At 44.5% G+C, this 12,669-nt stretch overlaps 1 protein-coding gene and 1 long non-coding RNA gene across 4 annotated transcripts in view; one reads left to right on the forward strand and one right to left on the reverse strand.

Annotated features, from left to right (window-relative positions):
- The first annotated feature begins 1,861 nt into the window (after positions 1 to 1,861).
- On the forward strand, positions 1,862 to 10,335 carry LOC107317924. The gene is made up of 3 exons (XR_001557083.2): positions 1,862 to 2,089; positions 3,975 to 4,065; positions 7,244 to 10,335. It is a non-coding gene; the product is annotated as an uncharacterized LOC107317924 (long non-coding RNA).
- UGGT1 (UDP-glucose glycoprotein glucosyltransferase 1) overlaps positions 9,412 to 12,669 on the reverse strand; it is a 35,510-nt gene continuing 32,252 nt past the window's right edge. For all 3 annotated transcript variants that reach the window (XM_015871126.2, XM_015871124.2, XM_015871125.2), the window contains 3 exons: positions 11,978 to 12,094; positions 11,484 to 11,643; positions 9,412 to 11,031 (listed from right to left, as the gene is read on the reverse strand). In XM_015871126.2, coding sequence (XP_015726612.1) covers positions 11,006 to 11,031; positions 11,484 to 11,643; positions 11,978 to 12,094 — 303 coding nt within the window. In that variant the 3' untranslated portion in view covers positions 9,412 to 11,005. The remainder of the gene's footprint in view (positions 11,032 to 11,483; positions 11,644 to 11,977; positions 12,095 to 12,669) is intronic.

Here is a 12,669-nt window from a genome sequence, read left to right on the forward strand (position 1 = left end):
TTTTCTCTTTTGTTTTTACATCTATGGCTTCTGCTCCTCTATTCTGCACTAACTGATCTCTGGGCAGCTCAGGTTCTTTTTACCTTCTTAATGATTCACTTGTGGGTCACATCATGCTATGCAGGTTCTTGGTCAAAAAGCAGGAAGATTGGAGGTTCCCCTGCAATTAAATATATGTTCAGCAACAAGTACATACTGATAGATTTTCCTTAGCAGAGTGCCATGCATATCATTCTCAGCACTTTATGGCGAGTATTGCTGTAAGTGGCAATAACAGCAGGGGTGTAAATAAATTACATGGAGATTACTTAAAGCTCTGGGTGTTTTGAATCTGGAGGCACTCTGTGCTGACCCAGGCATGTGGGTTTGAACTCTGCTGCAGGGGGAGGCTGAGACGCGGTCACACACTGACACAAAAACATCTATCACAGCCCTAACAGTAAAGCAGTGTGAGCTTTGCTGTAATCATTATTTCATATCCTTCAGATTAAGAGGAGCAGTCAATGAAACACTCATGAACAGAGTGGCATTTACTAGCACTGCCATGTATCTGTTGAAGCAGTTCTCAAAAGCCTTTTTTCATCTGCTGAGAGTGCTTCCATGCCCCTGTCCCATGGAAGGGTTGCCCTCCTCGTGCAGAGGGAGCAGCTGCCCCTGGTTCCAAATGGATGCCCAACCAACAGCAAGAGGAGTCACTTTGCTGTGCTCCTAGAGCTGGGAGCGGGTGAGTGATTGCAGCACTCTGCAAATGCTTAACAAGCTCTATGGCATTTACATAATTATTTTGCTCTCCTTACTAATAATATCGTTCTATCAGGCTGTAGTTATGGAATCCAGATGTTTGTATTATAAACGAGCAGTAATGATAAATAACAAACATTTAATTCATGCTGCTTCAGTATGTTCTAGCTCTTACTTAATTCAGAATGAGAGCTCCTGCACTGTATTCCCTTGAACCAACTGTTACACTCAGTTGTTCCATGAATAGAAATAGAATTCCATGTGGCCTAACCTGGTTAGCTCGGGCTGGATACGTGATGCTGAAATGAATACGTGGTAATCAGTCATCAATTTTCTGGCACAGGCAGTGACAACATGTATAAATCACACGGCCCTTGTGAGAGTGAGTGACTTCCCTACGGAGCCCTTTCCTCAGGATTGTGTTATTATTGCCAGACATTGTTTTCAGAACAAGAGCTCACAGCCAAATTAGTGAGTGCTGAGACGTTCTGTGTGCTGTAGCAGCCCTCACAAGTACGTGGTGCTGCTGATCTCCTCTGTTTGTTTCCTGAATCTCCAGTATTTCAATGCTATGTAGGAATTCAGAAGCTGTTGTCAATTAGCCACATCATCCTGTAGGCTGTTAAATTCCACCAAGCAAATGCACAACCAAATCTCTGTGCTGCTGGCAGTGTTAAAGCACAGGCCTGCTGCTTGGCTCTGAGCTCTGGAGCCATCAGGAACGCTCTGCTGCAGGACTGGTGGGCTTGGGGTCATCCCCATGCAGTGGCGAGTTGCATGGGCTGTCAGCTCTGCTCCTGAGCTCTGTTCAAGTGGGGAATACTCTTGATTCTGGGTGGGTGTGTTTGTCCCTCTGTCTGCAGTATTGAGCAGTTCTGCCTGTAGTGTGTCTATACTTTGAGTTCCCATATATTTGTGTTTCTATGACTGAAACAGCTGCAGCTCTCAAAAAGCTGAGGGAGAGGACTAGAGAGGCCAAGCAGAACAGGATGAAATGGGCCAGCTGGTGTACTGCAGGCTGTGCCATCAATGGGGTCCCAGGCCTCCCCCTCTCTGTGTGCTGGTGCAGGACACTGTCACTGGAACTCAGAACCACTTGCTGCCATTTCCTGATCCTGATGTCAAACAGCATGGAGAGCTTGATGTGTGAAAACCAATGCAAAAGGTGCTGGGAGAACTCAGCCTTGAGCAACTTCCTGAAGATGGAATTGCCACACGTTAGCTTTGATAATTGCAGCAAGTTCATTAACCTTTCTTTCCCCCATGCCCTTGTATCAAAGGGCACAGATTCTTCATTCTTTGGGTCATACCCAGAAACTGGCTCCCACCTTCAGGACAGCAAGGCCAGGTGAGCGTGAATTATTCCTTGCTCCTGCCAGGGAAGTTTCATCTTTCCTCACACTTCCTTCCCCTTTGTGTGAGGAGGAGGGTGGCAGGAAAGCAGCGCCCTCCTGCCCCTGCTAATAGAGGGGCACTGCTCACACATCAGTCCTTTGCTTTGTTTTCTCCTGTGCGCTGCCTAAAGGTGATGCAATACAGGGGATGCTTCAGCAGGGCTTTGGGATAGAGGGTAAGAGCAGGTGTCTGTAGCTGCTGTGCCCTGGGCACTCTGGGGCACCATTCACTAGCAGTGATAAGGAGAAGCCTATATCTACAGGTAATTGGAAATGAGCCAGAGCAGGCTGAAGCACAGACTGCCCAGAGGGATGGCTGTCTGTGATAAAAAGGATTGAAAGGTCATCTTGATTAATTGCCTGCCTCTCCTCCGTCTGGACTGTCCTGCTGCAGACACATCCAGCTTGGTGGCTGCCTCATGGGCTTCCATTTGGACATGTGCAATAGCACAAGTCTGGTTACTCTTCCTACTCTGCTTCCCAAAGTGCTCCAAGCATTTACATGGTGGTGTGTGACGATAAAGAATAAAGGGGAAACTTTCTTACAGTGATGCAGCAGGGGAGACAGTGATGCTGTCTTTCTCCTCTAAGAACTCAGCTCTGCCTCTCTGCTCTGTGCAGCTTTTGGCTTAAAAAGGAATTAGAGAAGAAGGGTGGGAACCTGTATTGTTTGGGTGTTCCATACATAATAAGCACTGTGGGTTTTCACGTATCTCATTATTTGAAATGCTGTGGTGTTTGCATCCTCATTCATAAAGCATACCCTCACCGTGTTGTAAAAACAGGGAACAAAATGAGACCCTGCCTCGGGAAGCTGTAACCTAAATCAGAAGAGGGGAGGATTAGTTTTAGCTCACCCCTGGGCTGTGGCATAATCGGTTATCTCTGCATTAGCAGGAAGGTGAGATTAGGAGCTCCTCGCTGTTAGCAGTGTGAGGATCTGCGAACTTGTCTCATTAAGAATAAAGGAAAGCTGGCAGGACTGAGATTTACATTTAGTTCCCAAAAACTCTTACTAACCTCAGAAGATTTTCCTTAAGTATTTCTTAAAATGGCTGTAAAAATACAGAGTTCCCCAGTGAGGACACTGCCACCCTGCTCAGATCCCACATTACCTGCTCTGCTTCCCCCACCTCCAGAGCAGGGAAGGAGTTGTAACTTCAGGGGAAGGATGATGTGATGACACCAGTGAGGAAGACTGAAGCCTCAGACTCCATTATAGTGTGTGAATCACGAGTTTCTTCTCACAATTAGTGATTTTTTCCCAGTATAATGAAGTCCTGTCTTTAATTTTCTTGGAATTTCCTCCTTTTGTCAGATTTTGCATTATCTCCAGAGAGTCTTCCTCCAGTCTCCTCCACTGGCAGCCAAAATCTCTCCACCTCCTCACCTCTCCCTGTGGGGGTCCCTCATCAATACAAGTGTAAGCATTCCTGTGTTTAGGTAGTTTCTGTGAATCAGCAGTGTATCCCAGGCCCATGTCACTTGCTTCACACATGGCTGAAGATTATCCAAAGTAAGGGATAATTCAGGACTTCTCCCTCAGAGCTGAGAGGAGGTGGTGATACTTGCCAGATGTTGCTGGATGCTCGTGTCCAGTCCTTGTGTTCTGCCCAAATGAGACACTGAGATGGGACGGACTCCATTAGCCTGAGTGCCAGGGGCTGTGGAGGTTTGGGTCCATGGTACACAACTGTGTACCACTGCTCCACATGCTTCGCTGCAAGTGGGTTCACTTTGTGAGCCTCAGAGCCTGTGAGTGTGCCTGCAGTGTGGGATACAGACAAAGGGAGGTAAAGCAGGCTTTGTGCATGCACTGAGCTCTGATTTTCATTACAGGCTCTTGGATAACAGTGGAAGTGGGCACCTCTTCTAGAGCTGGACTCAGAAAGCACCAGTGCCTGTTGGTGCAGCACTCCTGTCCTTGCAGGTAAGTGTCAGGTTGCTCAGGCACAAATTGTTTCTCAGTTGACTTTAAATCAGCATCATCTCCCTGGGTCTCAGCTAAGTTACTTTGCTTTTTAACTGTCTGAGTAAATACCGATCCGGAACACTCATGCAACTCTGTCGTAGTGGTGAAGTTTGAAGTTTGCTGGCAGTCTAGTGCTTGATTGTATCATTTGCTCCTCTCAATTAACTCCCAGTTCAATGGCAATTACCTTTAGGATCTTTCTCACTGCATTTCCTGGCAGGGTGTTGATGCAGTTCTGGAATGTGATTATACTTTGCTGTGGTATATTCAAGTGTGTTTTAATAATAGGTAGGGATTGCTCCATAAATACTGCTGATGTGAACGTATCACACAGCCTCACGTGTTGGGGGATTTTTGTGGAGTGCCCATTTACTGCCTTAGTGCAGCTGACAGTAGTTAATGTGGTAACTCAGCTCAGACACCGAGGAGTTCATTTGTATTCTCACTGACATCTGCAGGCTTGCTGCATTTAAATGCTGGCTTTTCCTTTAAACGCTCCCTTCTATATTGCGCCTCATTTGAGGTAACTTTCAGCAGCTGCAGAAGAAAACAGCCCAGTTCCATCTCACCACCTTCTCCTTGCCCTTCATTGCAAACACACATATTTTAGTTCCTGTGCCTTTGTGTTTGTGTTGGACGTAGTGATGCTGTGACCTTAGAACCAGCTTATTCAGTAGGTGTAGAGCCTCTACTTCTTGTTCTTAGTGTATTCAGAGCTTCTTTTCCTTGGCTCCATACATGCTGAGTATAGATGCACGACATCACTGTTATACGAATGGTTGTGGTATTATGCATGTTGGACTTCATATTCTGCTGTACCAGTGCTTAGGAGTCCTGAGGTGATCAGGAGTTAATTGCATTGTGTTAAAGGCTGCTTTCTAATGTAACCTTGGGCTCTGGTTTGTGTCACATTACCACATGTCACCATGAAGTTGGAAGGCCCTGTGAGGAACTAGGCTGTAAAAGAATGTCCTTCTTGCATTCCCAAGAAGCTCCTTTATGGTTAGGAAACTCCATTCCAAGCACAGGAGAAGAATGGAAGTTGGTGGCTTGTATGGATTGTGTGGGCAATAAATTCAATGGTTGATAATGTTCTCTCAAGCTGTGGCTCCAGGAGCCCACCTGGTTGACAGCAGACCTGTCCTGTGTGCAGCCATCTCTCACTGTTGCTGTGATCTGTGCCTTGTGGCAGCTGTCAGAGCTGGGGTTGACAATCGGTTGCTTTTGCATCAGCTGTTTGTCCAGCAATGGCTTCAGAACATTTTCTTGACCTGTTGTATGGGTTTGACCTGGGTTTGTGTGCATGGATCTCAGCTACCATTCAGAAAAAAGCCTCTGGTGTAATAAATTCATCAGTGCTTGCTGGGCTGTACAGCCAAACACAACGCAGTTGGTGCAACTGGATACATTATTCATCGCTCTGCAGTATTAATAGCCTTGTAACTCAGCAGTGACAGCAAATCAGAGCCAGAATGAATGAAAAGGGATGTAAATAGTTGAAAGCAGATACATTATTTATTTCAGGCCATTGCTTAAAAAATACCTTTTTTTCTTTGCCATTTAGCACTACTTCTTCTCCTTGGTTTGGTTTGTCTCCTGCCATGAGGTTACTTAGAAAATGACGTACAACCTTCTCTAATCACAGGATGAATTACTTCTTTCCCTTCTCCTCCTGCTTTGGGTTTCCAGAAAAGGTAGAGCCTGAATATCTGCCCCTTCTCTCTGTCTTCTGCTATGTGGGTACTGATCTTATTAAGTGAAGGAATGAACAGACGATTTAGGTGTCTTCTGGGTGGTTGTGAGGTGAAGCTGTTACAGCAAGACCTTTCCGATGCCTCATTCCTCATCACCTGAAATATCTGAGCTGTGCTGAAGACCTTTAGAACTCCACTTCCAGGTGTTAAAATATTCACTTTATGCTTGATCAGCTTCAGATCACTTTCCTGCTTTTTGAATGCAGTTGTTGCATCCAAAGGGATGTAAGACAACAGCTGCCCTCAGAAGTGCCAACTTCTGCCCCTCCATCAGACTCATTCAGCCACAATGGCAGGTAGGCAGACGCTGGGGTTTCTCAATTACTTCCCACAGCTGACTTTGCCCATTTTGCACACAGTGTTCCCCAGCTTTTTGATCAAAGCTCTGTTTCTAGCCCATTTCTCCAAGAATCAGTCCATTCCTGTGAAAGGTGTCCTGGTTGCATTGTAGCACTAAAAAGGGATGGTCGCATCCATTTGAGTTAACAGATGGGCTCTTGAAGTTGATGGTAAATTGAATGGAAGTGGTTCAGTAGGAGTTGGTGGTTAATGAAGTGTGTGTATATTCGTTGGGTTTTGCTTGTTGGTTTAAAACAACACCACCATGAGTGACCCTGTGTTTAAGGGCCCTGTGTGACCCTAGATGTGCTAAAGAGCTGTTTGGACGTGGTGCTCAGGGATATGATTTAGCGGGGTGTTGTTAGGGTACTATGGTTAGGCTGCAGTTGGACTTGATGATCTTCAAGGTCTTTTCTAACCTGGGTAATTCTATGATTCTGTTTGTCTGTTCCTTTTCCTGGAAGCAGTTTGACCTTTTGAGGTAACTACCTTTGAACTTCACTGGGAACCTTTAGAACACCAAGGCAGGATGTCTAGGAAATGTATCTATATTTAACAGAGATTGTGTTGTGTGTGTCTTTACATGCATGCAACGAGCTGGTGCAGCTGTGGGGCATCACAGCGTGCTCTTCCTGTTTGTGGTGTGGTTGGGTAGAGCTTGCCAAGCTCTGCTCTTCTGACGTTGGATTTTTTGGGTTTATTTTTTGTTGTTGTTTTTTAGCTGAATGCCACAATGGGGCCACGTGGGACAAATACTTCCTGGTTTAAAAATTGCTCTGAATTGCTGGGAAGGGGTGGGCAGGTGCTCGTGGTTCTTTTCAGCAGTGCAATTGCTCCATCTACAGGTCCAAGGTCTGAAAGTGAGGGTCATTACTGGGCCTGGTGGGGTTGGAAGCAGTTGATGGGTGTTTCATTACCACACGTATTGCACAGGTCTTTATTTCTAGGAGAGACACTGCTTTCATTCCCCATCAACCCCCAAACATTGTCCTTCAGGTGTTTGTCAGTAACCCAGCCTAACTTTCTCCATCATTTCCACTCAGGTGAGATGGACAGGCCTGATTCTTCCTCTGTGCCCTTCTAGAAAGCTGGAGCAGTGTTTGCCAGCTTCCAGTTCAACAGGGACCTCTCTTGATTTCCCCAGCAATGACTGCATGGAGAGCAGGCTGACTGCTGTAAAACCACATGTCTGTACTGTCACATGAAAACAGACTGTTAAAATTAAAACAGGGTAGTGGTTCGGGAGGCTTATGACATCAATTTATTCTTTCTGGCCACTTCCTTTTCTCCTCTCCATCATCTCCTTGGAATTGATCCTCTTTTTCTCAACCTGAGCAAGTTCAGACAACCAACTACAGGAAACAAAGTATGTATTTCTACTGCATTCAATGACATTTTCTGTGTAAAGCTGTCTACTCTTTAGTGCTGAGACATAAAGAGACTGGTTTGGAGCCTTTGCTCAGCTTCCCAGAGGAGTTCTTAAGAGTGGACAATGAATTCAGGGCCCCGGGCTCAGCTTTGTAGCTGTGAGCACCGTGATTTGAGGAACACCAACTTCAGCTTTCCCAGTGCAGAATCCTTTGAAAAGTATTGCAACACTAAGTGGGGAACAAGCCACGTTCCAAGAAACTTCATTAAAACATCAGTTATCAGAACCAAAATAACCCAGAGGAGAGGCACAGGTAAAGAACAGAAAGGCTTTATTATATGAGACATCATCTTACTGTTGTCACCATACTGGGAAAACTGCTGTGGTCTCAGTTCGGGTAGTAATGCAGGAGTAGCTCCCTGTACCTGGGCTCATTTGGTATCAGTGCCACAGAGTTGCAGCATATTCTCGAACCATGACTAGACTGTTACTTTTGTGCATCCTCCTTTCGGTTCCTTGCTTGACAACAAACCCCCCAGCAGCTCAATGGAAGAGCTATCTATCTGTCTATCTATTTATCTGTCTATCTCTCTCCACAGCACTTCTCTGCTATTATTTCCCTTCAAAATAACATTTTTTCAGCATTAACTTTTCATCGATGGGACAAATGTGTTACAGCGAGATACTGGCAACAGTGGCCCTGCCACAGCAGTGCCCTCTCTAGACTGAGGATCCACAATTACACCGTTACCACACTCATCCCAATTTTCTATTTTTCTTATTGTTTTTCTTACTCATTTCCCAGAGCAGGCAGGGTCAGAAGCAGCTCTGTCTCAATAATCAACTCAGTGTAAGAGGCTTTTTACCAGCAAGCACATGCACAGATCCAGAACACAAGTATCATCCTCTCATGTGCTTCCCGCAAACGACTGTAGTACTTCACATTCTGAAGCCTGGTGGTGTGAGTGTTGTGCTGTACTTCAGAATAGGTACAGGACTCTTTAGGAGTACTGCAAAAGGCCTCACCAAACGTGTCCTTCTGGTTCCTCTCCTTTCCAAATGATTTATATGTATATATATTTTAATAAGGTCTGAACAGAAGAGTGTGATCTGCGCTAAAGAGAAGGAAAAAACAACCAACATTCTCCACAGCATGGTCCATCTTATAATTGAAAACAAATAGTGGTGTGTGTGTTCAAGTGCATACATCAACTACTACAATGGAGGAGCAGAATAAAAAAAAATAGTTCTGTAACTTACACTGGATTAAAAAAATTCTTCCTTTCCCAGCTCCAAAGAAGGTGTGTAAACATTGGGGTGAATTGCAGCAGGTTTCCTTATTTTCCATCTCCTGGCTTCAAATAACATTCAAAAAGAGCAAAGTCAAATACTGTTTTTTGATAGGAGGAGGCCTTCACCAGTGTTACTTTATCTATGTGATTCAAACAGGCCAGTATGATCTCCAATAACTAACTTCAGTCTGTTGGCAGGCACATCACACTAGAAAAAAATCCTTCTAGGGTAAGTCCACTTAACCTCACCTGGAACAGCTTGACAGCAAGTATAAAGCACTCATAGGCTACAAACCATCGGGGGGACCATCTGAACTGAAAATCCAACAGAGGGGGAAATACCCTAAGCTGGAAACTCATGCTCAGTAAGTTCATGGTTTGATATCCAACCCCTCACATCTTTCCCTATGGAAAAGGGGGATTGGCCTTTCCTCTGCCTTTCTGGAGTTACCCCCTTCTGGCACCCACCATCAGTGTGTGCTGATTCAGTTACTTGCTTTGCCACCAGTGCCAGCACTGCAAATTTAAGGGACTGTCCCTGTTTCTTTTAACCACATTCCCTATGATTTTGGGTTAGAGATTTGGGCACTGCCCTGTACAACAGTTTGAATTTTGCAACTGATGTCTTTTAGACTCCCCCAGGACATTTACATGATGTATAAAACAGTATTTCTAGACGAATATCTAAGTCAGGATTCTCTTTAGGGGGAAGTTCTTACAGCACAGAACATCTGTATAAAAACACAATAGGCAGAAACAATCCCAACCTGGATCTCTAAAGAAGCAGTGCATACAGAGCTACCTTTCGCTTCAGCACAGAAATACCAGTTGGGTTCCTGTATTTCAGCTCTTCCAAGTCTCTGTGTTCCAGGGAGCAGACAATAACCCTACAGAATGAGGGAAGGAGGGTTTGAGGATTTTAAGTTCATGTAACTACTACAGCACCTTTAGGAATTAACACATGGATACGAACTATTAAACAAAGAAAAACACAACAACAAAAAAAAACCCCAACCAATTTGGGGTGACCCATCTTTGGAGCAAAATGTTTTCTTGTCAGTGTGTTAAAGGAAAACAAATGCAACTCAGATATTCCAAAGTTCCAGAATCAAATTGGAGTAATGTGTGAGGAAACAGGATGATGAAAAGACCGAATGTGAACTAAGATCTAAGAACTCCAGAGATTTATACTCATGTGACAACATCTGTGTTTGAAGAAAAATGAAATTAGTGAAATGTACATGATGAAAAGCTTCCAAGCTTCCACAGCTTCTTCTACCAGCAAACAAAAACACATTCATGAATCAGTGAACCACAGCAATGGGAAGGCCCTACTGGCTTGCAGGTGGACTTGAGCTTTGAGCAGAGGAGGCAGGAGGGCACTTCTTTTATTTCCAGTCAGACAGGCTGCGAGGAACAGAACAGTCAGGTCCAATGCTCTGATCCCTTTGTAGGCATTTGTATTTGGGACGGGCATTTACACAGACTCTGGTAGATTTACATGAAGCCAAACCCTCAAAAGTTGGGCGATAAATGAAGACAGGAAACAGAGATGAAGCAATGCTGGATTTGATTAAAAAAATAAAATAAATCAAGGGCATACCAAACCAGTGCAAGGAGAATTGTTGACTGAAAACTGGCTGATGAAACAGCATCCCAATTGAAAGCACGATTCAGAGCCTTTTAAAATCACCTGGAAAAATAAACTCCATCAGTTGGGGCTTGGGCTTAGGTTCCAGCCAGCGGCTCACTGGGCTGCATTATCCAGGCTCTCAAATGAGATCTGAGGCAAACACAGGATCTTCACCAGTGGTGGAAGCAGCAACAGCAGAAGGAGCAGGATGGGGCTTTTCCAGTGGATTTTGAAGTTTTTTTCCAGAAGGCTGAATTCCATCACGGGCTCTTTCATCTCCACCACAGGTGCAAACGAACGGTAATGCTAATCCCAGCAATCCAGATCTTATTTCATATGCAGAAATTAACCCAAAGGCAGGTAATAAAAATGCACACATCATCCCATTCAATTATTCAGCAGTTTTGCAGACATACTGGGAAAAAAAACCAAACAAATGACCAACAAAAATCCTAGCTTTCCATATAAAAATTGTCTATGAAACAGTCTGACTTGAATTCTTCTCCATGGATCATAATTCCACATGTGCCACTGCATCTGTAGAAGAGGAGAGAAGAGTAAGCACTTCCATTTCCAGCTTCCTCAGTCTGCAGATTGGTTTGAAACTTGACATTTAAATCCCAGACTCTTGTTATTTGCAAGACTAGCAGTGGCTGAAGAACCATTCCTACTCGCTGTGTATAACAGCACTTTATATGGGCAAAGCTAAGGCCGGGTTCATGACACTGCATGAATATGGATCTTTAATGGAACTGAAACATGGGTGAAGTATATTTCTCTGTTCTCTAGGTCTCATCAACAAGTGAAGTTACACCTGCCTCACTTAGCGAGGTGCTTCAGTCCTTGCTTAAATATGCAGGTTAATTAAAACATCCTCCACGCAAGCCCTTGTATGGTGCAGGCTTACAGTAAATGAGTGTGAGACTTTATGCCAGTCCAAACAGGCAGGAGGAGAGTCAGAAAATTAGGAAAACAGCGAGAAACATTACCTTGTGTGTGCTGTCCTGACATCTGAGCTGGTGATCCTGTTTCTTTTTCTTTCTGGAAAAGATTATGGAGCTGTTTGATTTCTTGATCATAGTCCTGCCACTCTGGGACGATCCGCATTGCTGCTTGCAGCTTGGGCTCTTTGGTCATTGGGTTATTACACTGCAAAGAAAACACACAAACTGTTCAAACACTTGATGTACAAATAAGCTTTATTTACTGAATAGGGGGATGCTTCCCCCTAGTGGAACTGATGGATTGTTGGTGAACACTTCCTGCAGGCCAGTATTTTGGCCAGACTAGAGCATAAAGTCTCTTCAAACTCATAATGCTCTAAGTAAGAAAGATATGTAGAAGAAAAAGGGAAAGAAAAGTATTGAAAACATTAAAGGAACAACAGAGGGTAAGGAACCTACATCTGGGGTGGGGAGGTGCCTCTGAATTGGTCACAGCTTCTTACTGAGACATAGGAATGAAGGAGCCATTCTCTACTCACCAAATCAATGGTTTTTGCTCTCTTCTTTGACGAATCATCACACCATGTTTCACACCAAAGCCATTCCTGTGGCAGCGATTTGATCGGCACCTGGTGGATCATGTTGTTGGGCAAATCCTGCAGTGAAGAACAAGATGGAGTAGCAGTTTCCTCAGTGCAGGGCAGGTGGTGAAGCTGTCCCACCACACAGCACTGACAAGTTTTGTAATTTCTGAAAACAGAGGGGTTTTTTTTCCCCAGAGCCAATGAACAGCCATCGATCAACACCAAACAAAGCCCTTTGAATCCAGTGTCACACCTGTACTGGGTCAATTTGGAAGACTGTTCTCAAATGAACAAAAGCATTGTGTTACTTTTCCCACATATGACAGGCCTTACTTGCACATACCCAAGGCAGTACACAGCAAAGCGCCTGGGGCCAGGTAGCTCAAAAAGCAAGTATTCAGCTGTGTTATGTATTTGTTTTGGAGTATACCAGAGAAATAGACAGTCTGAAGGCATCTAAGAGGAAGGTGTTGTTTCCACCCACCATGTGCATTCCATTCTATGTTTATCTATCTCATTTGAAGGCCGGGAGTTATTGGGAGTGCCGCTGGCATCAGACAGTGACAGAAGTTTAGCCAGGAAAGGAGAGGTCTTAACCTGCCATCAGGTCACAGTAAATACATTAAGTACATACAATAAATACACAC

This window comes from Coturnix japonica, chromosome 9 (genome assembly GCF_001577835.2).
Source record: "Coturnix japonica isolate 7356 chromosome 9, Coturnix japonica 2.1, whole genome shotgun sequence".
Taxonomy (NCBI): domain Eukaryota; kingdom Metazoa; phylum Chordata; class Aves; order Galliformes; family Phasianidae; genus Coturnix; species Coturnix japonica.